Source organism: Geotrypetes seraphini, chromosome 5 (genome assembly GCF_902459505.1).
Source record: "Geotrypetes seraphini chromosome 5, aGeoSer1.1, whole genome shotgun sequence".
Lineage (NCBI taxonomy): Eukaryota > Metazoa > Chordata > Amphibia > Gymnophiona > Dermophiidae > Geotrypetes > Geotrypetes seraphini.
Window position 1 is genome coordinate 213,257,168 of NC_047088.1, and position 27,146 is coordinate 213,284,313.

The window sequence follows — 27,146 nt, forward strand, 5'->3', positions numbered from 1 at the left end:
ACCTCAAATTGAAATCCAATTACACTGCATCTAACATACAGAGCTAAAATGTAATAGATATAATGATTCTGAAGGCTACACCGTTTCATAGCTTTAGACGAAGATTGCTACATTCAATATAGAAATATAAGGAACTTTGTAGTGGTCATGAAGGTGGGAAAATGAATATCTGAGCCTGTCCAATTAAAACATTCTACTTTATAATACATAATACACTATAATTCTATTTTTAAAAATGCTGAAAATTGTGTGCGCAAATTTGGGTGTGCTCCCATGTTGCAAATGGAAATCCACCAGACCAGAGAGGTATCAGTGAAGACATACATGTACATATAACAGATGCTATATGTACATAAGTGTCATGATTTATTTTTTTTTAATTTATTCATTTATATAGCACTTATAGTCTAAGTGGTTTACATTCAGGTACTGAAGCATTTTTCCCTATCTGTCCCAGCAGGCTCACACTCTATCTAATGTACCTGGGGCAATAGGAGATTAAGTGACTTACCCAGGGTCACAAGGAGCAGTGTGGGATTTGAACCCACAACCTCAGGGTGCTGAGGCTGTGGCTCTAACCACTGCACCACACACTCCCCACAAATAGAAAGGGATAACAACAGGTGCTGAATAAACCCGTGTACACATAAAAAAGAAGTACAATGGCCTGAAGAACCTAACATTTCTGAAAATAACTCCTAATATGTTGCATGGTTGAGTCTGATCATGCACACGTGGCTTAGATTAAGGTAGCTTTAGATGGTCATACTGCACTGAATTATTTACTGCAGCTTAATGCTTGCATGAAATAGAGCATTAAATCATTGGTCTGTAATATGAAGAACTATTTGGTTCAGATGTTCTGTCTCTGGTCACAGGGGAAGATAATACAGTAAATCACATGCCTCAAAGACTGGCCAACCTTCTGATAGCATAGAATAATTTTTTTTAAGGAAGTTTTCCCCAAAATTCTTTTTTCATTTTCTCTAGGCCACGTTAGAAATCTCATGGCGCAGGAACACTGCATGTGTGTAAGGTCAGCAGGTAGCACTTGAAGAATGATCGTACTGCCCTCTGCTCATCGCCCCACTCAATAGTTTAACCATCCCCTGCTAACTGTAAGCCCTGCCTCAGTATCTGGTTTGCCGGTCTTGATTAATTAAATCGTGAGCTCATTCGAGCAGGGACCGTCTCCTCCGTGACTCTGTACATCGCTGCGAACATCTGGTAGTGCTCTAGAAATAATTAATAGTACTAGTAACTTTGTTCTAATACTTTTTACTGCTTAAATAGGATCAAAACAAATTATACATTTCCTTCCACATTCTATAAAGTGCACAGATCCCAGATCAGCACCCAAAAGAGTTAACTAATGGGCTCCAATGATTTAATGATTAATGGCAGCCACAGTAGAGAAAATGCTATAAAGAAGCCATTTACAGAGGGGGGGGGGGGCATCGCTGTAAACGGCTTCTTTATAGCATTTTAGAGCACTAGCACTTTCTCTACTGTGGCTGCCATGTGAACAAATGAAAACAAGAGAATTGACCCAAAAGAGACAGGGGCAGGGAGAGACAACAGAAAGAAAGAAAGACAGACAGGCATGTATTCTAGCACCCGTTAATGTAACGGGCTTAAACACTAGTAGGAATAAAATGTGCATCTTGGCGTTTAGCGTGCACTGAATCAGTTAGCTCACCTTAGTGAAAGGGCACCTACTACTACTATTAATTATTTCTAGAGCTCTACCAGACGTATGCAGCGCTGTTCAGAGCAGAGTCACAAAAGAGACAGTCCCTGCTCGAGTGAGCTTCCAGTATAAGCAGCCAAGACAAACAAGATGCCTGGGTAGGGGTTACAATTAGAGGGGATGCTTAAACTGCTGGCTAGGTTGGTCACAGAACTGCCTCCTGGGTAAAAATAGATGTGATGAAGAGGATCCTACAGACTGAGAATTGCAAGAACAAATATAACAACTGTTCCATAACTCCCAAGCAGTTGGAGGGGATTTCAGTCTGTCTTGATCTGAAGCAGATTCACTGGGTTTTTAGGGCAAAGCTTTTACATAAGAACATAAGAAGTGCCTCTGCTGGGTCAGACCAGAGGTCCATCGTGCCCAGCAGTCTGCTTGCACGGCGGCCCATCAGGTCCAGCACCTGTGTAGTAGTCCTCTATTTGTACCCCTCTATCCAATTTTCCTTCAGAAAATTGTCCAATGCCTTCTTGAACCCTAGTACCATACTCTGTCCTATCACGCCCTTTGGAAGCGCATTCCAGGTGTCTACCACCCGTTGGGTGAAGAAAAACTTACATTGGTTTTGAATCTTTCCCCTTTCAACTTTTCCGAATGCCCTCTTGTTCTTGTAGTTTTCAAAAGTTTGAAGAACCTAGCCCTCTCTACTTTCTCTATGCCTTTCATGATCTTGTAAGTCTCTATCATATCCCCTCTAAGTCTCCTCTTCTCCAGGGAAAAGATCCCCAGTTTCTCCAGTCTCTCAGTGTATGAAAGATTTTCCATTCCCTTTATCAAACATGTCGCTCTCCTCTGAGCCTCTCAAGTATCGCAATATCCTTCTAATTTCCATTGTTTAGGTTATCAGGACAGGAATCGCTGTGTTATCTGCATGTCCAGGATGACTAATTTCACATTCTGTTAGTCAGCTCACCGAAATTACCTTTGATTTGTGGTAGACACAGTATATTTTCAGCACGTGTGCTTGTCTATTGGCTTAATATCCAAAATCCAAGGCTCTTTATCATGGTCAAAGTGCAAGATGGCTCTGCCTTCTGGATGACCAACCTGTACACCAATCACAGGCCATGGCATAATGAGTAAGATAAGAGAAACCATTTTGGAACCAGTCTGAGGGTAGAAGAGGGGGAGGGAATGTGATTTTATTTTTAATCTTAAAGCTTTTTGTGTGGTAACACCCTTTTTTTTCTCAAGCGGTGCAGTTTGTGTTAGAGATTTTACTTTTTACCAAGTTTTTATGTGTATCATGTTTCCTTTGTGTTGAACATTCCAGCAGAGATTTTTAGTGTATTTTTAACTGTGGAGAATGAGAGAGTAAAAGAATCAGATCATCACCTGGCATGCATTTACAGAATGAAGTGAAACAATCATGAAATTGAATATATTCATTTATTTATTGGGATTTATTAACTGCATTTATGAAGGTGGTGTACAGCGGATATAATTCAACATAAAACTTTGAATTTTGGAATTTCAACAGCATAACAATAGTAAAAGGACCAAATATAAACATAAATACAATGAATGAGGTAAAGTTAAAATCAGTAAATTGAAACTTAATAATGGAGGACTAGCATGAAACAGTTTTAAAAACATACTTAACTGTACTGAAATTCAAATGAAAGAGATATAATACGTACTAAAAGGGAGACATAATAATTATGCAGTATCTAATAAGCTTAAATCAGAACATTCAAATAACATAGATATGACACTAAGGGTTCCTTTTACAAAGGTGTGTTAGGGCCTTAACGCGCAGAATAGCGCGTGCTAGCCGCTACCGCCTCTTGAGCAGGCGGTAGTTTTTCAGCTAGCTCGCTAAAAACGCTAGCGCACCTTTGTAAAAGGAGCCCTAATGCTTTTCTGTAATATAACTTATCCTATAGTCAAGGGGTTGAAATGCAGATATTATTTGAGGATAAGATAGGTGGTGCAGAGTGTGTTGGGATAAACAGCTGGGAGGCTAAACTGAAAGGAAGTAGTTAGTATGTGTGACGAGGCAGTCCTGGTGCGAAATGAGGATTTAGTCAATCACCCTATGTATTAAAGCAGTGTCTCGCAAACTTTGTCGAGCCGTGGTGCATACTAAACGTAGTGGCCACGACTTGAGACATCTGGAAGTGTGTGGACGTCAATGTGATGACATCACGCGCGTGTGTGACATCACCATGTCAATATTTGTTAAGGCCCTACAAGTGGGCCCTGAGCCGCCAGTGGGGAGTGCCAGAAGGGAAGATGCGCAGGGAGAAGGAGAGGCACTGGCGCCAGCTGATTGCCTACAGAATGTGCCTCTCGCTGCGAGAGGCACACCGTTTGCAATACATGTATTAAAGGCTTGGGTGAAGAATCAGGCTTCTTGAAGTAGAGGTAGTCCAGAGTTAGATGTAGCCAGGGAGACTTTTTAGCTAGTCCTGAATTTCTGCCAACCTCATCCTGGTGCATTATGGGACCTGCAGCACTAATTTCAATGGACTACAAATTCTGCACTGATTTGGGATGTCGTTTTAAAACCAGGGCTGGCCAAAAAGTCTCCCCTCTGGAATGGATAACCTGGTCACCCTAACTTAGCCCCTTTGGGAGTAAATTCCAGAGCATGGGGGCTACTCCTGAGAAGGCTCACTGGTGGGTATCACATTGTTCAATTTCTTTTGATGAGGATACAGATGGTGATGCTCCTCAGAGGCCTTGATGATGTATAAAGGGCTAGCTTGTTCTTTAAGTATTTTGGCCCATTTTGTCATAATTACATTGCTTATCCTATAACGAGAGCATAACAGTATTACTGTATCACTACCCCTATGGCTACAACCAATGTTTTGTCTAATTTTTGCTGGCCTATGTGCACATGAAAAACAATTTTTTATCTTTTTTTTATTTTTTTGGGTGGGGGGGAGTGAAGTGTGCCCTTTAGAAAATAACACTGGTTTCCACGCCCAACACTGGGTGCCAGACTTATACCTTCTGAAACCTGGTATAAATCCTGGTACACAAGGTGGGTGCAGAGACTCATTATTCTATATCACTGTGCACAACTTTGTGGTATGCTCCTAACCTGCCATGCCCCTCCCATGGCCACTCCCACTTTTGGATTGGTGCCTAGCATGCAGCGAAATGCATGTGTAAAATCCTAATTGGTGCCAATAAATGTCAATACTCGGTTGTTACTTCCAATTATTGATAGTAACCCTACTCGGGAGGTGGCAGCTAATTGTATAATGCAGTCAGTGGATGTAGCAAAGACACAATGAAATTTCAGGAATCCTCCAATTGTTCACGCAGAGGCTTTAACTGTAGTACATTAGGGGATAATTTATAAATAAAGGAAAATAGGTGCATACTTTTTTTTAGAGCAAGGGTCTGCAAATCTAGTCCTCGAGGTCCACAACACAGCCTGTTTTTTTCAGGATTTCCACAATGAATATGTAGGAGAAGATAAAGCAGTATAATATTATGTTTTGTGATGTGATATGAAAGCCAGATCCTTGTTAAGTCCTATCTGGTGGGTGTCACATGCAGTAAAACCTTGGTTTGCGAGCATAATTCGTTCCGGAAGCATGCTTGTAATCCAAAACCCTCGTATATCAAAGCAAATTTCCCCATAGGAAAAAATGGAAACTCAGACGATTCGTTCCACAACCCAAAAATTTTAATACAAAATACTGTACTGTATAAAATAAAAATATACAGTATACAGTAAAACAAATATGAATTGGGTGAATTAAGTGTGATGCTTTTATTATGTTCACCCGCGCTCAGCATGAGATGTGCGTATGTTGTACGCACCTGAACTGCGGGTGCTTGTACTACGTTCAGCCGCATTCAGCGACGCGATCAGGGATGCAATGCAACGTTGATGTGACATTCATATACATGCTCGAACTGCAAGACAACGCTCGTTTATCGAGTTAAAAATAAGAAAAGGTTTTGCTCATCTTGCAAAACACTCACACGCCATGTTACTCCCTATCCAAGCTTTGACTGTACATGAGGGATCTTCAAAACGTTTCTGTACTTTTATTTTTTTTAAACACTATTAAATATCTCAAAAGTAAATTATATCACTTTTCCGCATAATCACCCTGTTGCCCGACTGACTAGTCCCATGACATTCTATGACACGCCCTCTTGCCACTTCTCCTGCCCCAACTGCTTCCTGTGAAAATATGAAAGATCGGAAACTTTTTGAAGAACCCTCGTATATCTGGAAAACCAAGCTTTAATATTAAAAATTATGATCCCCAATTATGTGTTGTAAAGGGTGCAGTTAGGGTGATGATGCTAGCTTTATCAGAATCTCAGTAGGGAACCTCAGAGTTTGCAAGTTAATTGTGTGGGGGCAAACAGACGCTGAAGTGCCTGGGGCGTCTAATACCATTGCACTGGCTTTGCTCAAGATCTTTTGAACAGACAAGACTGCTGACTATATTAGCAGGTGTTCAGCCACATTATAACCATGGAAAGTTAGCAAATGATTGGAAGGTAGCCTCCGTGACAGTTCTCTCAACAAAACAAAGGCAGAATATTATTCATTTGCAGTCTTTGTATTTGCTACTGTAATCCACCCTGAGCATATCTGGGAAGGCGGATACGAAAAATACATAAATATGGAATTCTCATAGACCCCCCCTCTTGTAAAAGAGGGGGATAGTTCTTTCTGTCAATGCTGCTGTAGCTATGAATATATTTCAATTCTCTCAGCTTTAAAAATTTGCCTGCCTGCATGCAAAATGTTCTTTATCTTGTCCACTACTATTCTGTTGTGGCAAGTGTATTAGTTTCTATACTTAAAAGTAATTTGGCCTCCCCCAAACCTCTCTGCTCTGATCTACCACTGACCTATATACAATGCTGGTATAGTTTTATCTGACCACTTTGCATCCCAGGAGCAGAACGTCCAGTGCCTTTGTAGTCCTGTCGCTCCAGAGCTCCCTCTCTTTCCACTAACATATCTACCTCTCTTTGCACTATCTAAACTTAAGAAACAACACTGTTTTAGGTGAGGAGCTGCGGGATTTCTGGCTGTCTTGAGTTTTTGTGACCCTAGTTATGGTTTGGTCCACTGTCTGATATTTATTCATTTATTGGGACTTATTAACTGCCTTTTTCATGAAGAGTTTCATGAAGAGATTCACCCAAAGTATTTTCCCTCTCTGTCCCAGCAGGCTCACAATCTGACTGTGGTATCTGTGGCAATGGAGGGCTAAGTGACTTGCCCAGAGAGTGACAAGGAGCAGGTTGGGATTGAACTCGCAACCTCAGGGTGCTGAGTCAGCGGCTCTAACCACTAGGCCATTCCTCCCCTATGTCCTGTTTGGAGTCATGGATCAAGTGTTGCATTGTAAAGTGCCCTGATGAGCTTTTAGTTCAAATGGTGGACAAGCAAATATATAAAATAAACGTCCAGACAGCAACTCTACCAACCCAGGATAATAGCAAAAATAGTTCTGTTATGGGCCAGCAGAGAGACTGAAGGGCAAACATTGCCATACAGAGAACCTGCGTTAATATGCACAAGATAGATCCATTTCCTGGGCCACAGTCCCTGTGAGAGAGTCTTAATCATTATGCAACAGTGATACCAACCGGTAGTAGCCAGACCTAAGGTCCAGAATTCCATGGTTACAGAGTGAGCCCTGGTGTTTGCCCATCCCCCCCTCCTGCTAAGGATGGTTGCTGTTTGGTTGTGTTTAGTAAGCACTGAGGGAGAAGGACCCCCAAGTGGTGGCAAATTGACTTACAGTGCTGCAAGTCCAATGGATGCAGGTTCCAACTAAGCTAGAAGCCCAAAATGCAGGAGCTATTCCTGATAGATCTAATACATATAGACCAAACTAGATTCAGATCAGGGGTGATGGCGGCTGATAGCTTGCAGTCATATCCTATGTCACAGGTGTCAAACTCAAGGCCTGCGGGCCAAATCCGGCCTGCCTGGTCATTTTATGTGGTCCGATGCCCCCAGTTTTACCTTGTGGCTGGCTCTCTCCTCTTCACAGCCGTAATGTGCACGGAGCATTCCCTCTGACGTTGCGACATCAGAGAGAAGGCTTCCAGTTCAGGTGCAGGATGCATGAGGAGCCGCAGCACGCAGCTCTGTGCATACTACGGCTGTGAGGAGTTTTTGGTCCCGTATTTACATAGGGGTTATCTATGTTCTGGTAGGAATGAATGTTGAGAAGCATACAGTGTGTTTTGAGTAGTTTAATTATGTGATTAACCATTATGTGTTGTATGTGTATATATGAAAATGTGAAACCATTATGTGCTGTATGTGTATATATGAAAAATGAATTGAAAAAATGGGGTTATAATTAGTATTATTATGGGGGTGGGGTCTGGGGCGGAGATTGGGCGGAGTCTAGCCCGCGACTTAGCTTGTGTTTTGGATTTCGACCCCTTAATGTGATTGAGTTTGACACCCCTTTCCTATGTCATTAACAAATGGCAATGAGCTGGGGAAAACCCCCACATTTTGGGGTTTCAGTTTGCTGATAATAGTGCGCCTGCTTTACAGATAGCGTGCAGACAGATTGACACTCTTAAAAGTTTTGCCCCAAAATGAAAATTAACCAAATCAAACAAATGATGTTGCAAGTGATCATGGAAAACAAAATAAAAATTTTGGGGCTAACCACACCTAATATATAATATTGTGCTGAAACAAGACCAAGAGAAGTTGAATTAGTAAATGTCTCTCAAGCCTGAAAAAGCATCTGACACGTTAAATTGAGTTTACCTAGTGAACGTGCCTCCAGAAATGAGCTGCTTTGTCTGATCGTCCTGGTTGAATATCAGTTATCCAGTCAGTATTCATACTGTGCAGTCAGAGTTTGCTTTGCATGCCAGCTGCAGCATTTAAAGCTAAACCTTGAGTTTCAGCACCAGTTGACTTCCAGATATTGTTGCAAAAAATCCAGATATAGAGATGGCCACCACCTTTAGCTTGCGTTAAGGGATATTCAGCACCATTACCCAGATAACTTGCTTGTTAACTGATGACATCCTTTTTTCCTGTTCTGCGTAAAGGCCAGATAGTACCAGGGTGATCTGTCTAGATTTTCTTCAACATTACCTGGGCACCGCTGCTGACAATGTGGCTACAGAGCGGGTTAGAAGTGCTTACCCAGGTAGAAGCTCCTCCTACCTGGATAAGTGCAACCTTCTTTAAATGAATCTTCTTATTTTGCAGCTCCAGGTTTTCTGCCTTAGCTGTCTATATGTTCCTCCTCCGCTTACACCCTATGCTATCTATTATCATGTTGATGTTTGAATAGTTTTATTGCTGCCATTGTCTGTTGCCTATGGTTGACTTGTTCTTGCTGTACACCACGGAAGGTGAATTTCTTCAAAAAGCTGGTAAATAAATCCAAATACATAAATAAATGCTCACGTCAAAGGTGTGAGGCCTGAGAATTAACATTGAGAGAGTACTAATTAAGGTTGCCCAGGCTTCTGTAATTGTTTGCTGTTGCTATAGAACCTCCTGAACATAAACATTAGATGATCAAATAGACCGGTGAATAGCAGTGAGTGATGGAGAGAATAGCATTTTCCTTATATGTGGGAGTGGATTTATTTGCTAGAGTATAGAATGCCCCTCCTAGCTTTGCACACTCCTCTTAACATTTGGAAATAGCATTTGCATATAAAATAAATCCACAGAAACATAAAAACATGATGGCAGATCCAGTCTGCCTATCCGCAGTAACTATTATCTCTTCCTCTCTCTAAGAGATCCCACGTGCCTATCCCATGTCTTCTTTTGAATTCATACACAGTCTCTGTCTCCACCACCTCTTCTGGGAGACTATTCCACACATCCACCTTTTCTGGAGACTGTTCCACCTTTTCTGTAAAAAAAAATTATTTCCTTAGATTACTCCTGAACCTTTCACCTCTTAACTTCATCCTATGCCATCTCATTCCAGAGCTTCCTTTCAAATGAAAGAGACTTGACTCTTGTGTATTAATGCCACATCTATAGGTATTTAAACAGCTCTATCATATCTCCCCTCTCCTGCCTTTCTTCCAAAGTATACATATTGAGATCTTTAAGTCTTTCCCTATACGCCTTATGATGACGATCATATACCATTTTTGTAGTCTTCCTCTGGACCGACTCTGTCGTCCAGAATTGTACACAATATTTTAAATGAGGTCTCACCTGACTCTTATACAGGGGTATCAATACCTCCTTTTTCCTACTAACTATACCTTTTCCTATGCAATCTAGCATCCTTCTAGTTTTCACCCTTACCTTTTCAAACTGATTGGCCACTTTAAGATCATCACATGAGAGATCCAAAATGGCGACGGAGTAAGTCGCGTCGGCGAGAGGCTCCTGCACAATTGGCAAATTATCTATTACTTGTCTTTTTCCTGTTCCAACAATGCCAAAGCGCAGGGGAAGACAGAGGGGCGTTCTTCCGGCTTTCTCTGCCTCTTCACCGTCGATGCAGACGGCGATTACCAGCTTTGCCGTCCCAGTTGGAGCGGGCGTGTCCGCTGACCGAGGGGGGCAGACCTCGATCTTGGAGGGCGAGACTTCGCTCAGCCCGATGGGACCTGGAGTTCCTCCTCGCCCCGGGACGGTGTTGGGAACGTTGTTGGCAGCACAGGAAGCCCCGGAGTTGTTTCCTCCGGAGGTGCTGCCGATTTCCCCTCTGACCCCGGATGAGATGCACAGCTTGTCGGCTCGTCTGCAGCCGACAGTGGAAGATGGAGGAACAGTATCCTGTAATGCTACAGAGAAGGAGAAAGTGGAATCCAGTGGAGTGATTCCAGGTACAACTTTGCTTCCTCCTTTGATAAGACCTGATGTTATAGACATGGAGGCTATTTGGAGTGGCTTGGAATTACTGTATAAGGTATGTTCTCAATTCATCACTTCAGCCCAGAGTACCAACATACAGTTTAAGACTTTTGATGAGAAGCTTCTAAAACAATCCGATAGAATAGACAAATTGGAAAAATCTGTGACTGAAGCGAAAGCTTCAATTAATTTACAACTGAAGGATAAAAATTTACTTGTTAGAAAATTGGAAAATTTGGAAAATGCTAACAGGAGTCTGAACCTTAGACTTTTAAATTTTCCTATTTCCAAATTCCAATCGGCAAGAGAACTGTGTCATTCTTTCTTGAGATTAGTACTTAAATTTCCTGAAAACAATTTACCACCGTTACATAAATCATATTATTTAAATATTCCTAAAGAGGATAATGGAAAAGGAACTGTAGCAGGAGATTTAGACCTCACAGCTATCCTGGAAACATCTCAACAAGAAGAAATTAAGGGAAGAGCAACTTTATTGGTAAACTTTGTTTTTCAACAAGATAAGGAAGCAGTTCTTCGTCTATTCTACAAGACTGACAATTCAGAATTTCATGGTTCAAAAGTCTCAATCTTTCCTGATGTATCAAAATGGACTCAAGATAGACGAAATAAATTTTTAACTTATCGCCAGTCAATTTTGAGTATAGGAGCAACTTTTCAGTTACGTTTTCCCTGTAAATGCTGTATTACCTACCAAAATAATAGATATATATTTTATGAACCTGATCAGTTGAAATTTTTTCTTGAGGGTAAGGCAGCTGGTTAACCTCCAATTCCCTCCATGCCTTTTCTATTAACCAGGATGTTAATTTAATTTAATCCAACTGTTTGATCTCCTAATTTAATTTGAATGAATATTTCTTGAAAAACCAACTTCCCTTGGAGATGTAGGATTCTCTCTCCCTAATTTGTGGACTATGAACTTAGTTAAATCTGTGGAATTTTTGACTTATAATTTATGTTATGTTTCTTCTTAAATGTTTATTTCTATCACATTGTTGTTTAACAATTTGTAAAACTATAAATAAAAAAAAAAAAAAAAAAAAGATCATCACATACAATCACACCCAAGTCCCGCTCTTCTGTCATGCACATAAGTTCTTCACCCCCTAAACTCTACTGTTCCTTCAGGTTAGCATTAAATTTAAGCTGCCAAATTTCAGACCATTCTTCAAGCTTCGTTAGGTCTTTCTTCATGTTATTCACACCATCTGGGGTTTCTACTTTATTGCAGATTTTGGTATAATCTGCAAAGAGGCAAATCTTACCTGACAGTCCTGCAGCAATATCGCTTATAAAAATGTTAAAAAGAACAGGCCCGAGAACATAACCTTGAGGCACGCCACTGGTAACATCCCTTTCCTCAGAGCGATCTACATTGGTCACTACCCACTGTCACCTTCCACTCAACCAGTTCCTGACCCAGCCCTTCACTTTGATTCCCATCCCAAGAGCACTCAGTTTATTTATTAGAGTGTGTTTGGAATACTGTCAAAGGCTTTGCTAAAATCTAATTCCTTAGCGCCGGACGCAGATGAATCCAGAGACTGGTGGGATAGCATACATCTACCAGAAGGTGGAGATAGAGAACTGACTTGCCAGTTAGTATGCTCTATCTCCGGCAGGTTGGATGGCTGCTATCTCACTAGTTCCTGGCTTCAGCTCCTAGAAGTGGAAGGCTATTTTCTCCTGTTACTGCGGCCTCAGCAGAGCTATGGGGTGTTGACCAGACAGAGCCAACTTTGGGGGCAACACCTGGGCCACCTCCCCCAGGTCCCTTCCTCACCCATCCCACCTGTAGAGAAAGAGGAGTTTGGTTCTGAGGTCCTCTTCTGGATGTGTGCAAGGTGCTTTTGCACCATTTTCAGGTTACTAATGGTTTTCGACGTTCAGATCACCTTTCGTGCTTTTTTCGGGACATAGGAAGGGTCTGGCGGCTTCCAAGGCCTCAGTGGCTCATTGGGTCTGGGAGGCTATTGCACGATAGCAGAGGCGGCATGTTCGTCCCAACCGTTTTGAAGTTTGCTTTGCTACATCCCACCAGTCTCTGGATTCATCCGCTGCTGGCGCTAAGGAAGAAAAAATTATGTCCTTATCTGATAATTTTCTTTCCTTTAGACGCAGCAGATGAATCCAAAGCCCCACTCAGTCTGGATTTCGGTTGTGGCTTTGCTCACGGGCAGACTCCGTTTTGGGTATTCTTTTTGCTTATGGGAAAGAAGTTTTTTTGTATGATACTGCATTGTTCCTGATGCTTGGGTAAAGAGTGATACTAACTGGCCAGGAGAGGTTCCATCCAAGATATACACCTGCAAGTCAGTTCTCTATCTCCACCTCCTGGTAGATGTGTGCTATTCCACCAGTTTCTGGATTCATTTGCTGCGTCTAAGGGAAAGAAAATTATCAGGTAAGGACATAATTTTTCAATACACCACATATGCACTCCCTCTATCCAATTTTCTGGTCACCCAGTCAAAGAAATTGATCGGATTTGTCTGACAAGATCTATCTCTAGTGCAGTGTTTTTCAACCTTTTTTGGGCAAAGGCACACTTGTTTCATGAAAAAAATCACGAGGCACACCACCATTAGAAAATGTTAAAAAATTTAACTCTGTGCCTATATTGACTATATATAAAGTAATTCTCTTGAATAGGAATCAAATAAACACAAAGAAAGTATTTTATAATTACTTTATTATGAAATATTAAGTAAACAGAATAGTGAAAAATTATAAAATACTTTATTCAGTGCGAAACCTGGGCCTGTTTGGCTGAACACAAAGCTGATATTCTGGCTGGAATCGAAGAAAGACACACACGTAGCTCTTCGTCAACAGCTCTCAGTCTCTCTCTGTATTTGGTTTTTATAGCATACAAAAATAGACAAATATACCCTCCATCCTTTTTATTAAACCACAATAGCAGTTTTTAGCGCAGGGAGCTGCGCTGAATGCCCAGCGCTGCTCTTGACGCTCATAGGCTCCCTGCGCTAAAAACCACTATTGCGGTTTAGTAAAAGGTGACCATATTGTAAAATATAGACAGCAGATATAAATTCAGAACTTTGCATAGTAAGTGAAGAGAAGTTTTCATCTCTGGGAATTTACCCAGTTAACTATTAAGTTATTTGGGCAAATTCCTTTGAAAACTGTGGTAATACTGCCTCCACTTTGCTAAATTTAAAATAAAATCATTTTTCCTACCTTGTCTGGTGATTTCTGGTTGCACTTTCTTCTTCTGACTGTGCATCCAATCTTTCTTCCCTTCTATCAGCCTGTATGCTTTCTCTCCTCCACACCTCATTCCCTCCCCCAACTTTTTCTTCCTCTCTCCCTGACCTTTCTTTCTTTTTTTCTATTTCTCTTCTTTCCTTCTGTTTCCCTGCCTGCCCCCTTTCTTTCTTTCTCCCTGCCGTTCCCCAAGCCACTGCCACTGCCGCTGCCATCGGGGAACAGGACCCTCCAGTGGATAACAGGCCCCAAAGCCGACGCCGACGCATGCTCTCCCTGACGTCAATTCTCCAATCGGAGAGGAAGTTCCGCCCAGCCAGGCAGCGATTGGCTGGCCCGAACTTCCTCTCCGACTGCAGAATTGACGTCGGGGAGAAGAAGACTTATCGGCTCGATAGATTAGATCGCCAAGACAAAGTGAGTCCTGGGTGATCGACTCACTTTGCCTTGGCGAGCTACTGGCGCCCCTGCCTCGGGCCCCCTGTCAGCTCCGGGCCCCTGAATGCAGGACTGGTAGTACTGCCCTGATGGCGGCCCTGCTGCACACCAGGCAACATCTCGCGGCACACTAGTGTGCCGCGGAACAGCGGTTGAAAAACACTGCTCTAGTGAATCCATATAGAGAATGACACGGGGAAAATTTTGCCCACATTTCCGCCCTGTCCCTGCGAGTTTGGCCCCTTCCTGTTCATGCAACCATCTGATCCCATCCACAGAAGCTATCTGATCCCATCCACAGAAGTTATGATTTTATATTGAACTTATTTTATTAAAATATAAAAAGAAACAATATTCTGTATAATTGTCATTTTATAAACACAAATAATACAGAGCAGGGATCAACAAAAACCCCGTCTCCCCTCCACTCCCCTTCACAAATATCTCCTCCACTATTGAGAAAACTGAATAAGCCAAATTACTACAGAATGCTACACAGAAAAACTATGCTAACAGAATACCACAGTTCCACTTCCCTAAAGATGTAATTTAGATATTTCTTTTTCTTAGAGGCAATAACTTCACAATCTTCTCAAAAGCACCTCTAGAAATCTCCCATTATACAGCTAACTAAAATAGCTAGCCTTTTATCTTTATATCATTATCTGAGCCTCAGCCCCACCACTCTGCCGCATCAATAAACTTTCATAGCGGTGAGCTTTACATGGTAAAATTGTCACTGGCTCAGTATAAATTTTATATTCTTCTTACTATTTCATATACTAAGCTATTGTCATTATTCCATTCACCTTAAGTTCACTTTAAAGTGTTCTATTTACCTTAAACTGCTCAGTGCTTAATAATTTATCTTTTCATAATAAATAAATAAATACATTTTGAAAAATGTATGTCCAATTTCATTTAAACCATGGACTTTTCTTAAAGAAGTTCTTCTTTCAGTATTACTCCAGCTTATTTTTAAGCGCAATGTGGGAGGGGTGGACCCTTGAAAAAGCAGGACTCGAAACATGTTGGGTCCACCCTACAAAATATAAACTCTAAATCAATACTTGCAAACCTATCGACGACATTCTAAAAACAGCCCTAAGCACTCATCAGATTCTAAACTGATCTTATAATCTCTAACCCTTCTTACCACAGTCACACATGACAGGAATAGTGTTGGAAGAGTGCAACTAGGACAATTGCCTCCTGGTCCTAAAGAGCCATAAGTTAGCTGGAAGCTAAAGAAGCATGGCTTGGGCTTTGCGGTCCCTAGTTATGTCTAACACTAGCTCTAGCAGGATGCATATTTCAAATCTGATAAATTCTAATCACAAAATAGAAAATAAAATTATTTTTTTTCTACCTTTTGTTTTCTCGTCATTATATTTTTCAAATCATGTTGGTCTCAGCTGCTGGTCTCTGTTTTCTTTTGTCTTCTCTTGACTCACTTGTCTGGGTCTCCTGACCATTTGTCATTTCTTCTTTCTCCATGCTCACCATCCATCTTCCATCTCTATGTATATATTGTTCCCAAATTCAGCACCTCCCTTCTCTATGTCTCCTTTACATCCCTTTCTAGTATGTCCCCTGTGCCTATCTTCTTGCCTTCATCATTTCACCATTCTATGATCCCCTCTCCCTGTGTACAGTATTATTCCTCTATATCCCTATGCCCCCCTGTTCAGCATCTCCCTTCTGCATTCATATTCTCCCCCATGTCTAACCATATTCTCTCTGTGTCCATATGCCCTCCCATGTTTAGCATTACCCCTCTGTGTCCATATACCACCCCATGCAGCTGTCCCAATTTTGTCCTTGTTCCTATGCTCCCATCCATGCCCACCATCTCCCCTCTTTTTATATATCTCCCAGTGTCCAGCTTCTCCCATCACTTACTCTTATACCAATGTGTCTCCTTTCCTCTGCTATGTTCAATATTTCACTCTTCCTTCATCCCCTTGGTTCAGCTTGCCTCTTTCCCTTCCCTTCTCTCTCTTCTTCCATCCCTTCCCTCCAGCTCCACTCCACCTACCACATGGGCCCTGCACTTTTCCCTTTCTCCTAATCCCTAGACCAGATCCAGCAACTGTCTCCCTTCCCTTCAGCTCTAGCCGGTCCAAAAGTCCAAGCAACCCCCCTCCCTCCTTCACGTGTGCAGCAGCAGCCCCCTCACATATCCTCCCTATTGCAGGTCCAACAGCCCCCTCCCGATCAACAATATATATCTTATTCTTGTGGATGCTTCTCAGCTTTGCCACCTCTTTTCTCAGCTCCTTAAATTTCTTCATGAGGAATTCAAGCTGAAGGCAGCTTGCACATGGAACCAACCCCTCTGCTTGAGTAACATTTTCTGTCTGCACAGAGACAGAAGTTATAACATGGGCAACAGGTTTGGCAACATGATGTTTCTAAGCCATACTGTGACTGCAGAAATGCTCGCACCTGATGAAACTTTCCTTAGCTGAAACCTAAAATACTAACCTAGACTAAAACACTTTTTACATAAAACCCTAACTGGGTCTCTAAAGACTACACAATTGTCTAAACTGACTGCTGAAAAAGCAGAGTACTGAACTAAAAAAGTTATAAAGAGAAACAATGATATATGACCTACTGAAGCCCAAGTTTACCTTTTCCCAAGTCTGAATTCCAGCAGGTAGGATACTCCAATGTAGCTTTTCTTCCCCTTAGCAGATCCTCACTCAGCACCTCTTCAAGACAAGGAGCAACTGAGTTCCAGATTACCTTTTTGTAGAAGTGAAATTGATGTCAGCTACACTTCCTGAATGAGTCACCCTGCAATTTATCCTGCCCTTTTAGCTTTTCCCTTTAATCAGGCACTATTGTTTAACTGAAAGACAACTGAACAATAGATCAGTTTAACTTCCTAGGTCACAGGTGTCAAACTCAAGGCCCGCGGGCCAAATCCGGCCTGCCTGGTCATTTTATGTGGCCCGCGGTCTGATTCCCCCAGTTTTATCTTGTGGCCGGCTCCCTCCTCCTCACAGCTGTAATGTGCACAGAACCATGTGCAGCGGCTCCTCGCACGTTCCACACCTCATCCAGAAGCATTCCTTCTGATGTTGCGACGTCAGAGTAAAGACTTCCGGTTCAGATGCAGGACGCACGAGTTGCCGCTGCACGCGGCTCCATGTACACTATGACGGTGAGGAGGAGAGAGCCGGCCACAAGATGACACCAGGGGGCATCGGACTGTGGGCACATAAAAGTGCCAGGTTGAAGGCGGTCAGAAGGTTCGACACCTGCCGGAGAGAGGCACAGCATGGAGGGAGGGAGACAACAAAGGTAGGGGGGAATGGTTTTATTTTCAAGTTACTGTTTGAATTGTGTCAATTTTGAGTATTTTTATCTGCTGTCTATCTTTTGCACTGCTCAGGAAGAAATACATTTGTTTCTTTTTCTCTGCGGGTTGTACAGCATGCATAATCTTGAAGCTTAGAGTGTTTTTTAAAAAATATATTAGTACTTTTAGTTTTTGGTCCCGTATTTGCATAGGGGTTATATATGTTCTGGTAGGAATGAATGTTGAGAAGCATACAGTGTGTTTTGTGTAGTTTAATTTTGTGGTTAACCATTACCATTATGTGTTAATAAGATTTTATTGTGTGTTTATATATGAAAAATGAATGGAAAAAATGATGTTATAATTAGTATTATTATGTGGGTGGGGTCTGGGGGTGGAGATTGGGCAGGGTCTAGCCCGAGACTTAGCCTGTGTTTTGGATTTTGGCCCCTTAATGTGATTGAGTTTGAAACCCCTGTCCTAACTGAAAGACCTTTGCAAAAAAAAAAAATGTACTCTGTAGGGCTACTTTTTGTAGCTGTACTTTAAACTAATTTTAAACACTAAACAGAGACTTTCCTCAACTTCAACCTAAAATACTAACCTAGACTAAAACACTTTTTATATAAAACCCTAACAGGGCCTCTAAAGGCTACACTATTGTCTAAACCAGCATTCTTCAACTGCTAGTCCGTGGACCGGTGCCGGTCCGTAGAAATTTTCTGCCAGTCCACAGGGCCGGCACGTCCATCGGGCCCAAGACAATGTTCTTCAGCCGCTGGTCCATGGTGCGATCAACGCGGCATCTTCGAGCCGGCTCCCGGAGTGCTGCAGTGCACAAAGCCTTGGAAAAAGGCTCCTATGCGTTTCATGCACCTGAACCAGAAGCCTTCTCTCTGATGTCGCAACGTCAAAGAGAAGGTTTCCAGATGAGGCATGGGACGTGCGCAAGGAGCCGCTGCCCACAACTTTGTGCAATGCAGCACTCATGGAGCCGGCTATCCTCTTCATAACCTCTAATTTCTTATTATGTCCTTCCCTCATTTATTGAATTACCTGTAAACCGTGTCGAGCTCTATCTTTATGGAGATGATGCGGTATACAAACTTGAGGTTTAGTTTACTTTAGTTTAATACGATTATATTGTGTGTGTGTGTGTGTATATATATATGAAAAATGAATGGAAAATATGGTGTTACAATTAGTACTATTATGGGGGCGGGGTCTGGAGCGGAGATTGAGTCGAGATGGGCACGACTTAGCCCAGTGTTCTTCAACTGCCTGTTTGCGGACCGGTGCCGGTCCACAAAATAATTATTTTATTTCCACCTGTCCATAGGTGTCAAAAGGTTGAAGAACACTGGTCTAAACTAACTTTACTGAAAAAGCAGAACTAAAAAAGTTAAAAAGAGAGACAATGATACCCACTGAAGCCAAAGTTTATCTTTTCGCAAGTCTGAATGCCAGCAGGCAAGATATTTCAATGGAGCTTTTCTTCTCGTTTAGCAGATCCTCACTCAGGAGACTTAGCAGGTCTGTAAAGGTACGGTGAAGGGGGAGAGAGAGGCTAAATGGAGGAAGACTATGAGTGAGAGTGACTGGGGGGAAACTGGGGAAATAGATTTCCTCAAAGGTCTATTGGGGGTCTTTGGCATGCTGCTGACAGCATGCTTGGTGGCTGTAGAGGAAAGAGGAGTACTCCTGGCTTCTAGTAGCATGGAAACATTTTTCATTTCAAATGTGATTTGTTTTTAGACCTTTTTTAGTTTATCCATTTCACACATTTTATGTAAAAACAACAGCAACAAAAAAGTTCTAGCTTGCATTTGAAATTTTTAGTATGTGGAAATTGGCTATGCATATGTTAATTCATAGGCTAATATGTATTTAAATCAGTTTTGCATGCTTTTTTTAAGATGTCCAAATGAGTCAAATGTATGCTTACAAAAGCATATCCATACTGTACCATTGTATTTTAAGGCTTGGTGTACTGAGCTTTCTTTTCCTATGGATACAGAATCAGATAACAGCCTTAGAGTAAGGTAGGCCATAAGCAGCTGCAGCAGAAGAAGCTCAGCCATTTTTCGAATTTCAGTGGAGATACCGGTCTTTTAGGGAGAGGGGATAGTAAGAGAGACTAGAGCAGCTAGCTTCTAGCTTTCAATACAGTTTGTCAAGGCCTGGATAAATGTATTATAATACCAAAGAAAATGCACTTTTACATGAATCACTCCTCACCAGATAGATGTATCCAACTGGGCTGGACCAGAACACCTATTAAGGTTTTGCATCAAAGCCTTGACATTTGTCCCAAAAAGATTTGCTCATTAATGACTGGAGCTTGAGGCACCTCTAGTTCTTCTAAAGACTTCAAGAATTCTAAAAATATTGGCAGGCCTCAACAAATTGTGGGTGCCAGGTTGTCATAATTTCTTGAAATTTCATCCTGGCCCTTGTGATTTTCCTGCCCTGAATGGCTTTTCCTTCTCTATGCCGAGCAGCTGTTTTCTACTGCTGACACTTTGAGTTCTTAGTGATTGCGAGTCATGAGGTGCTTGAACTTGTGAAATGGTCTGATAATGTCAAGAAATTTCAGAGCAAGACAGGTGCAAGATCAAGCATTGTGCAGCTCAAATCCACCGAGAGGTGCATGTTGATGGTCAAAGAAAAGAAACATTTGGCAGCAGCTCCTAATGAGGCAGCCAGCAAGGTAAATTAGGTCAGCTAGAGATAAAGACTTGTTCAACAAATCTCTGGAGATAGGAGTGGTTCCCTGGGATTGGAGGAGAGCGGATGTGGTCCCTATTCACAAAAGTGGTCACAGGGATGAAGCGGAAAACTACAGGCTGGTGAGCCTCACTTCGGTTGTTGGAAAAATAATAGAAGTGTTGCTGAAAGAAAGGATAGTGTACTTCCTTGAATCAAATGGGTTACAGGATCCGAGGCAACATGGCTTTACAAAAGGTAAATGGTGCAAAACGAACCTGATTGAATTTTTTGATTGGGTGACCGGAGAGCTGGATCGAGGACATATGCTAGATGTAATTTACTTAGATTTCAGCAAAGCCTTTGATACAGTTCCTCATAGGAGGCTGTTGAACAAACTTGAAGGGCTAAAGATAGGACCCAAAGTGGTGATCTGGGTCAGAAACTGACTGTCGGACAGATGCCAGAGGGTGGTGGTTAATGGAAGTCGCTCGAAGGAAGGAAAGGTGAGTAGTGGAGTCCCTCAGGGTTCGGTGCTGGGGCCGATCCTGTTCAATATGTTTGTGAGTGACATTGCTGAAGGGTTAGAAGGAAAAATTTGCCTTTTTGCGGATGATACCAAAATTTGTAACAGAGTAGACACCGAAGAGGGAGTGGAAAATATGAAAAAGGATCTGCAAAAGTTAGAGGAATGGTCTAATGCCTGGCAAATAAAATTCAATGCAAAGAAATGCAGAGTAATGCATTTGGGGATTAATAATCAGAAGGAACCGTATATGCTGGGAGGTGAGAAGCTGATGTTCATGGACGAGTAGAGGGACCTTGGGGTGATAGTGTCCAAAGATCTAAAGGCAAAAAAACAGTGTGACAAGGCAGTGGCTGCTGCCAGAAGGATGCTGGGCTGTATAAAGAGAGATGTAGCCAGTAGAAGGAAGAAAGTGTTGATGCCCCTGTACAGGTCATTGATGAGGCCCCACTTGGAGTATTTTTGTTCAGTTTTGGAGATCGTATCTGGTGAAGGACGTAAGAAGACTTGAAGTGGTCCAGAGGAGGGCAACGAAATTGATAGGAGGCTTGTGCCAGAAGACGTATAAGGAGAGACTGGAAGGAAAGGAAAGGACAGGGGAGATATGATTCAGACGTTCAAATACTTGAAGGGTATTAACGTAGAACAAAATCTTTTCCAGAGAAAGGAAAATGGTAAAACCAGAGAACATAATTTGAGGTTGAGGGGTGGTAGATTCAAGAGCAATGTTAGGAAATTCTACTTTACAGAGAGGGTGGTGGATGCCTGGAATGCACTCCCAAAAGAGGTGGTGGAGAGGAAAACGGTGACTGAGTTCAAAGAAGCGTGGAATGAATACAGAGGATCTAGAATCAGAAAATAATATTACATTTTGAACTAAGGCCAGTACTGGGCAGACTTGCACGGTCTGTATATGGCCGTTTGGGGGAGGATGGGCTGGGAGGGTGTAGATGGGCTGGGGTAGGTTTTGAAGGAGATTTCGGCAGTTGGAACCCAAGCACAGTACTGGGTAGAGTTTTGCATTCTTGCCCAGAAATAGCTAAGAAGAAAAAATTAAAAAATTGAAATTGAATCAGGTTGGGCAGACTGGATGGACCATTCGGTTCTTTATCTGCCGTCATCTACTATGTTACTATGTAACTTCAGATAAAGTTTGATCACAAGATTGCTATCCTAACATTGTCTGGCTAGCTAACCAGGTAGCTAGTTTAATAGCGCCATCCAGAAAATTCAAGCCAAAGTGCCCTCTAAGGTGTTCTAGAGTAGTGTTCTTCAACCATCGGTCCATGGACTGGGGCCGGTCCACAGAAATTTCCTGCTGGTCCACAGGGCTGGCACGTGCATCAGGCCCAAAACAGTGTTCTTCAACCACCAATCCACGGTGCAATCGATGTGGCGTTATCTTCGAGCCAGCTTCCTCTTCCTCACTGACTCAGTTCACAAGTCAAGTTTCAAGTTTAATAATTTTTTTGATTAATCGCTTAATCATACTTCTAAGCGATGTACAGTTTAAAATTACATTTGGGTGACAATACAATAAATAAGAATACTTAAAAAAAAAAAAACAACAATACAGAATTACAATCAATTTTAACATACTCATAACATTAGGTAAGGAAGAATGAAATACAAATCTATAAAGTAAAGAGAAAACATTAAGGGAAAAATATAGAAGGTTAGCAAAATAACAAAATATAATAAGATAAAATTTAATAGGGTTATCGGATATTAAAATTAGTTTTCAAAGGCATCCTTGAAAAGAAATGTTTTTAAATTACTTTTAAATTTTCCAAATTCCTGTTCTTCCCTTAAAAATATTGGAAGGGCATTCCAAGTCTGTGGTGCAGTAACCGAAAAAATAAATTGCCGTCTTGTATTAATAACTTTCAACGAAGGAATAGTCAATAGGTTTTGTTCATTAGATCTCAGAACTCTATTTGAGGAATATGGAATTAATAATTTAAATAAGAAAGCAGGAGTCTTATTACAAAGGGTTTTGAAGGTCATTATACAAAGCTTATATGTAATTCTATGAATAACTGGAAGCCAGTGTGCATTTTTAAGAAGTGGTGTTACATGGTCAAACTTTCTAGATTTGGTTATAAGCTTAATTGAGGCATTTTGAATGATTTGAAGGCGTTTTATTTCGTTTAACGCAATTCCTTTGAAGAGAGAATTGCAATAGTCGATTTTGGAAATCACCAAAGAGTGAATAAGGATATTAAGTGATTTGGAACATAGAAATTTAGAAATAGATCAAATTTTACGTAATGCGGCTCCTACATGCATCCTGTGCCTGTACTGGCTTTCAGATGAGGTGCAGGACGCACAAGGAGCCGCTGCCTGCAGCTTTGTGTACTGCATCAGTGAGGAAGGGGGAGCTGGCCTGAAGATAACACCAGGGCGGCATAAAATGGCCAGGTGGGAGCAACAAAGGTAGGGGGGAATGATTTTATTTTTGAATTTAGTGATTGAATTATGTCAATTTTGAGAATTTACATCTGCTGTCAGTGTGCTTTGTGTAGTTTAATTTTGTGGTTAACCATTATGTGTTGTTAATAAGATTATATTGTATGTATCTATGAAAAATGAATGGAAAAAATAGTGTTACAATTAGTACTATTATGGGGGCGAGGTCTGGGGTGGAGATTGGTTAGAGATGGGCGAGGTCTTGCCCACGACTTAGCCCAGTGTTCTTCAACCGCCGATCCACAAAATAATTATTTTATTTCTGCCGGTCCATAGGTGTAAAAAGGTTGAAGAACACTGTTCTAGAGTCCTCGAGCCACAGTCCTGCCAGTGGGAGGTTGACGCTTCAATATCATGTTTTCAGTTACTAGGGCAGCTTCCCTAAAGTCCTGTAAAGCTTGCCTTCTCTCACTATTGAGAATGTGATGCTGAAATAGCACCCCCAGTGGCGAGCATGTAGGAGGAGGACTTGCACAGTTAGAGGGGATGATGGCTCCAGCACAGACTACATTGCACAGATCATCCCCAGCAGCAACCCAAACACTGGTATGGAATATCGGTGTTTTATTTAGTCACTGCAGCCGATGTTCAAAAAGAACACCGACTGTGGTGACTGAACATTGACTCAAAAGTTATTAGAAATCTGTCCTGTTATAAATGTACAAAACTAGGTAAAAAGTGTTGCCTTTATTTTCCAAAGAAAACCGCAGATTCTTGGTTTGATGCAAATGGAAGACGGGTGGAGACTGCTCATACCTGTTGGGTTCACAGGATGAAACTGCAATTTGAATTTATTTTTGCCAAACGTACTGTTTATTTTTCTTTTCAGCTGAGCACAATCTGGATGAACTGGTGTGTCCAGGTTACATCAAAATACAATAAGGCATATAACTGGAAAACCATTCAGGATAGGGCTGGAAGGTATAGAGGCTTATTGTGAGTCACCTGCAGCCAGAAACACCCTTTTACTTTATCTGATGTATAGGATGAAAGGTTTCATTTAGAGTAATAAAGAAACACTTGTGTGTGTGGGCTACGGAAGATTTCACAAGAATGTCCCCCACCCAGGACCATATCAAAGGTGGTGCGAGTGGTGCAGCTGCAAACGCCTGGATTCTGTAACCGGCGCCAATATCGATGGCCACCTTAAAAGCAGCTGCCAGTCACGTGTCAATCACACATTGGCGCCGGTTTCAGATTCGCACCTACGGAAAAAGTAGATGCCAGAAATGTAGGCCAGCGTTTTCTGGGCCTACATTTCCGGCACCTATCTTTGCGTGAATCGCTCTTACTTAGGTGCTTTCACCACTTAGGTGCTAACACCACTTTCAGCATTGGCCATGCCTACTTTGGCATTTAGCAGCCTAAAACGCCTACATAGGTGCGATTCCAGTGCCTTTTATTTAGGCACCAGTAGGCGTTTCAGCCTCACCGTTTTTTCTAACTGCTTTCTTTAATTAACTTAGGCGCCTAAATTTAAGTGCTGGTTTTCGAATTTTCCCCAAAGGGCGCAAAATGGAGAGGTGAAAAATTACTCCTAGACCACCATCTCACCTCTTTGGCAGTAGCAAAGCACGTGGGGCAGGGGTGACAGTGTGTGAGTTGCGCGATGGTCCGATCCCCACCACTTCCAAAGAAAATAGCAAAGTAGCTATGGAGATTAAGGCCTTTCTTTTACTAAGGTGTGCTAATCGATTTAGCGTTTGCCAAACGCTAACATGTGCATGTTAGTCTATGGACGCGTTAGCGTTTAGTGTGGGCTAATTCGATTAGTATGCGCTAATCGGTTAGCGCACCTTAGTAAAAGAAGGGGCAAGATACTATAGACTATGAACATTCCTACTTATTTATCTCCCTCCTTATATAACCCTGCTTAACCTCCCTCTATGCAATCTACACAATTTTCAGTCCTCTCTCCATTGCTGTAGCTCGCTGATTCTCCTCAGCCATTTTTCCTGTAAACCACCTCGAACCAAAAGGCTTTTTTGTTATATTATAGAAGATTCAGGGGTCCTTATACTAAGTGGCCTTAGTGCACCTTTATATGGGCTTTTTCCACATGTTAAGGCCATTTTTATCGCACCCAGAAAATGGACCATTTCTTATTTTTCTATTAATGGTCATGTGCTAATATTGCCGTTAGCATGCAACTATTAAAAAGAAGTGTGGGACACCTGTTTTGTAAGCAATAAGGCAGGGCTACTCAGCTCCAATTCATGAGATGCACAAGCAGGCCAGGTTTTCAGGATATCTTTGCAAATTTGTCTTATGCATATGCATTGTGGATATACAGAAAACCTGGCCTGACTGTGGACCTCAAGGACTGGAATTGAATAGCTCTGCACTAACCAATTAGTGTGTGGTAATGCAAATGTGTGTGTGTGTGCAATTGTGTATGTGTGTGGGGTGCAAATGTGTGTGTGTGTGTGTGCAATTGTGTGTGTGTGTGGTGTGCAAATTGTGTGTGTGTTTGTGTGTGTGTGCAATTGTGTGTGTGTGTTGTGTGCAAATTGTGTGTGTGTGGTGTGCAAATTGTGTGTGTGTGTGTGCAAATGTGTGTGTGTTTGTGTGTGTGTGCAATTGTGTATGTGTGTGTGTGGTAATGCAAATGCGATTAGTGCAGAAATATCCTCTCCCCACAAAAATTTAAAATAGCTTTTAGCTGGTGGGTAGCACATGCAAATTTGGAATTTACTCTATGCTGATTGTATCTCGCTGTAAGCCATTTTAAGCTGCAGTAAGCACATGCTAGCACTTATCCCAGCTTAGTAAAACACCCCTTAGAGTTCAGATTGATTCAATGTTTCCAAACCGATGTTCAAGAGGATGAAAAGGCTGTTCTAATGAGCAGCAAATTATTTCTACCCGTTTTCTGATTTATAATGGCGCCTTTATTTAAAAAAAAAAAAAAAAAAAATTCTGCCTGGTATCATTCAATTATTATACAAAACTGCATATATCAGATTTGTTTGTGAATTAATGTATCCTTCTTGTGCTCGTTTTGAAACACGTTATCACAATGTTAATGTTTTGCTTTTTTTGTGTGTGTTTTTTTAGATATGGCAAAATTGTGTCTACTAAAGCTATTTTGGATAAAACGACAAACAAATGCAAAGGTATGTGTTTCTGGTCTTTGGTTGAGCTATAGTGATAGTTGATCAGCTCTTTACTCATGTGGATTTTCACAGAGATAGACTTGCCTTGGTTGGCATCAGTAGCATAGTAAGGGGAAGGGGGCGAGAGGGTGGTTCACCGCAGTCTTGGTGGGGGTGCTGACACCCATCCTCTGCCCCCGTACCTTCCCTGCGTGTGCCCCTTCCCTCATACTTCAATAATGTTTGCGGTGCGAGCAGCAACCCCAACCTGCTGCTCATGCCAGCGTCAGCTCTTCCTCTGATGTCACTTCCTGGATCCGTGCCTAGGAAGTGATGTCAGAGGAAGAGCCGACGCTGGCATGAACATCAGTTTGAGATTGCTGCTCGCGCCGGGAACATTAAAGAGGTGCAAGGGGCATGCGTGGCTGGAGGGTGCAGGGAAAGAGTGGATGGGGATGGAGAAACGGGTAGGGGAGGGTCACCACTGCCCCGGCGCCTCTCACCCTCACTATGCCACTGGTTGGCATATCTCTTTTGGGGGGGTATACCTTTAATCATACTCTTTCTAAAGCCTTCTCCTTCTGTCTCCTTGCTTCTTTTGAAAAATGATGTAACTGGACCGTCTAGACCAGGGTTTCTCAACTCGATCCTGGAGTCCCCCCTTGCCAGTCAGGTTTTCAGGATATCCATGTTGAATTTGCATAAAGTTGATTTGCATACACTGCCTCCATTATATGCAAATGTCTTTCATGCATATTCATTGTGGATATCTTGAAAACCTGACTGGC

The 27,146-nt window shown here is 41.9% G+C and overlaps 1 protein-coding gene across 5 annotated transcripts in view; it reads left to right on the plus strand.

The window, feature by feature from the left end:
* The window catches only part of RBMS1 (RNA binding motif single stranded interacting protein 1), a 457,592-nt gene that overhangs the window by 291,707 nt on the left and 138,739 nt on the right, over positions 1-27,146 (plus strand). For all 5 annotated transcript variants that reach the window (XM_033944639.1, XM_033944640.1, XM_033944641.1 and 2 more), the window contains exon 3: positions 26,321-26,379. In XM_033944639.1, the coding sequence (XP_033800530.1) occupies positions 26,321-26,379 (59 nt within the window). The remainder of the gene's footprint in view (positions 1-26,320; positions 26,380-27,146) is intronic.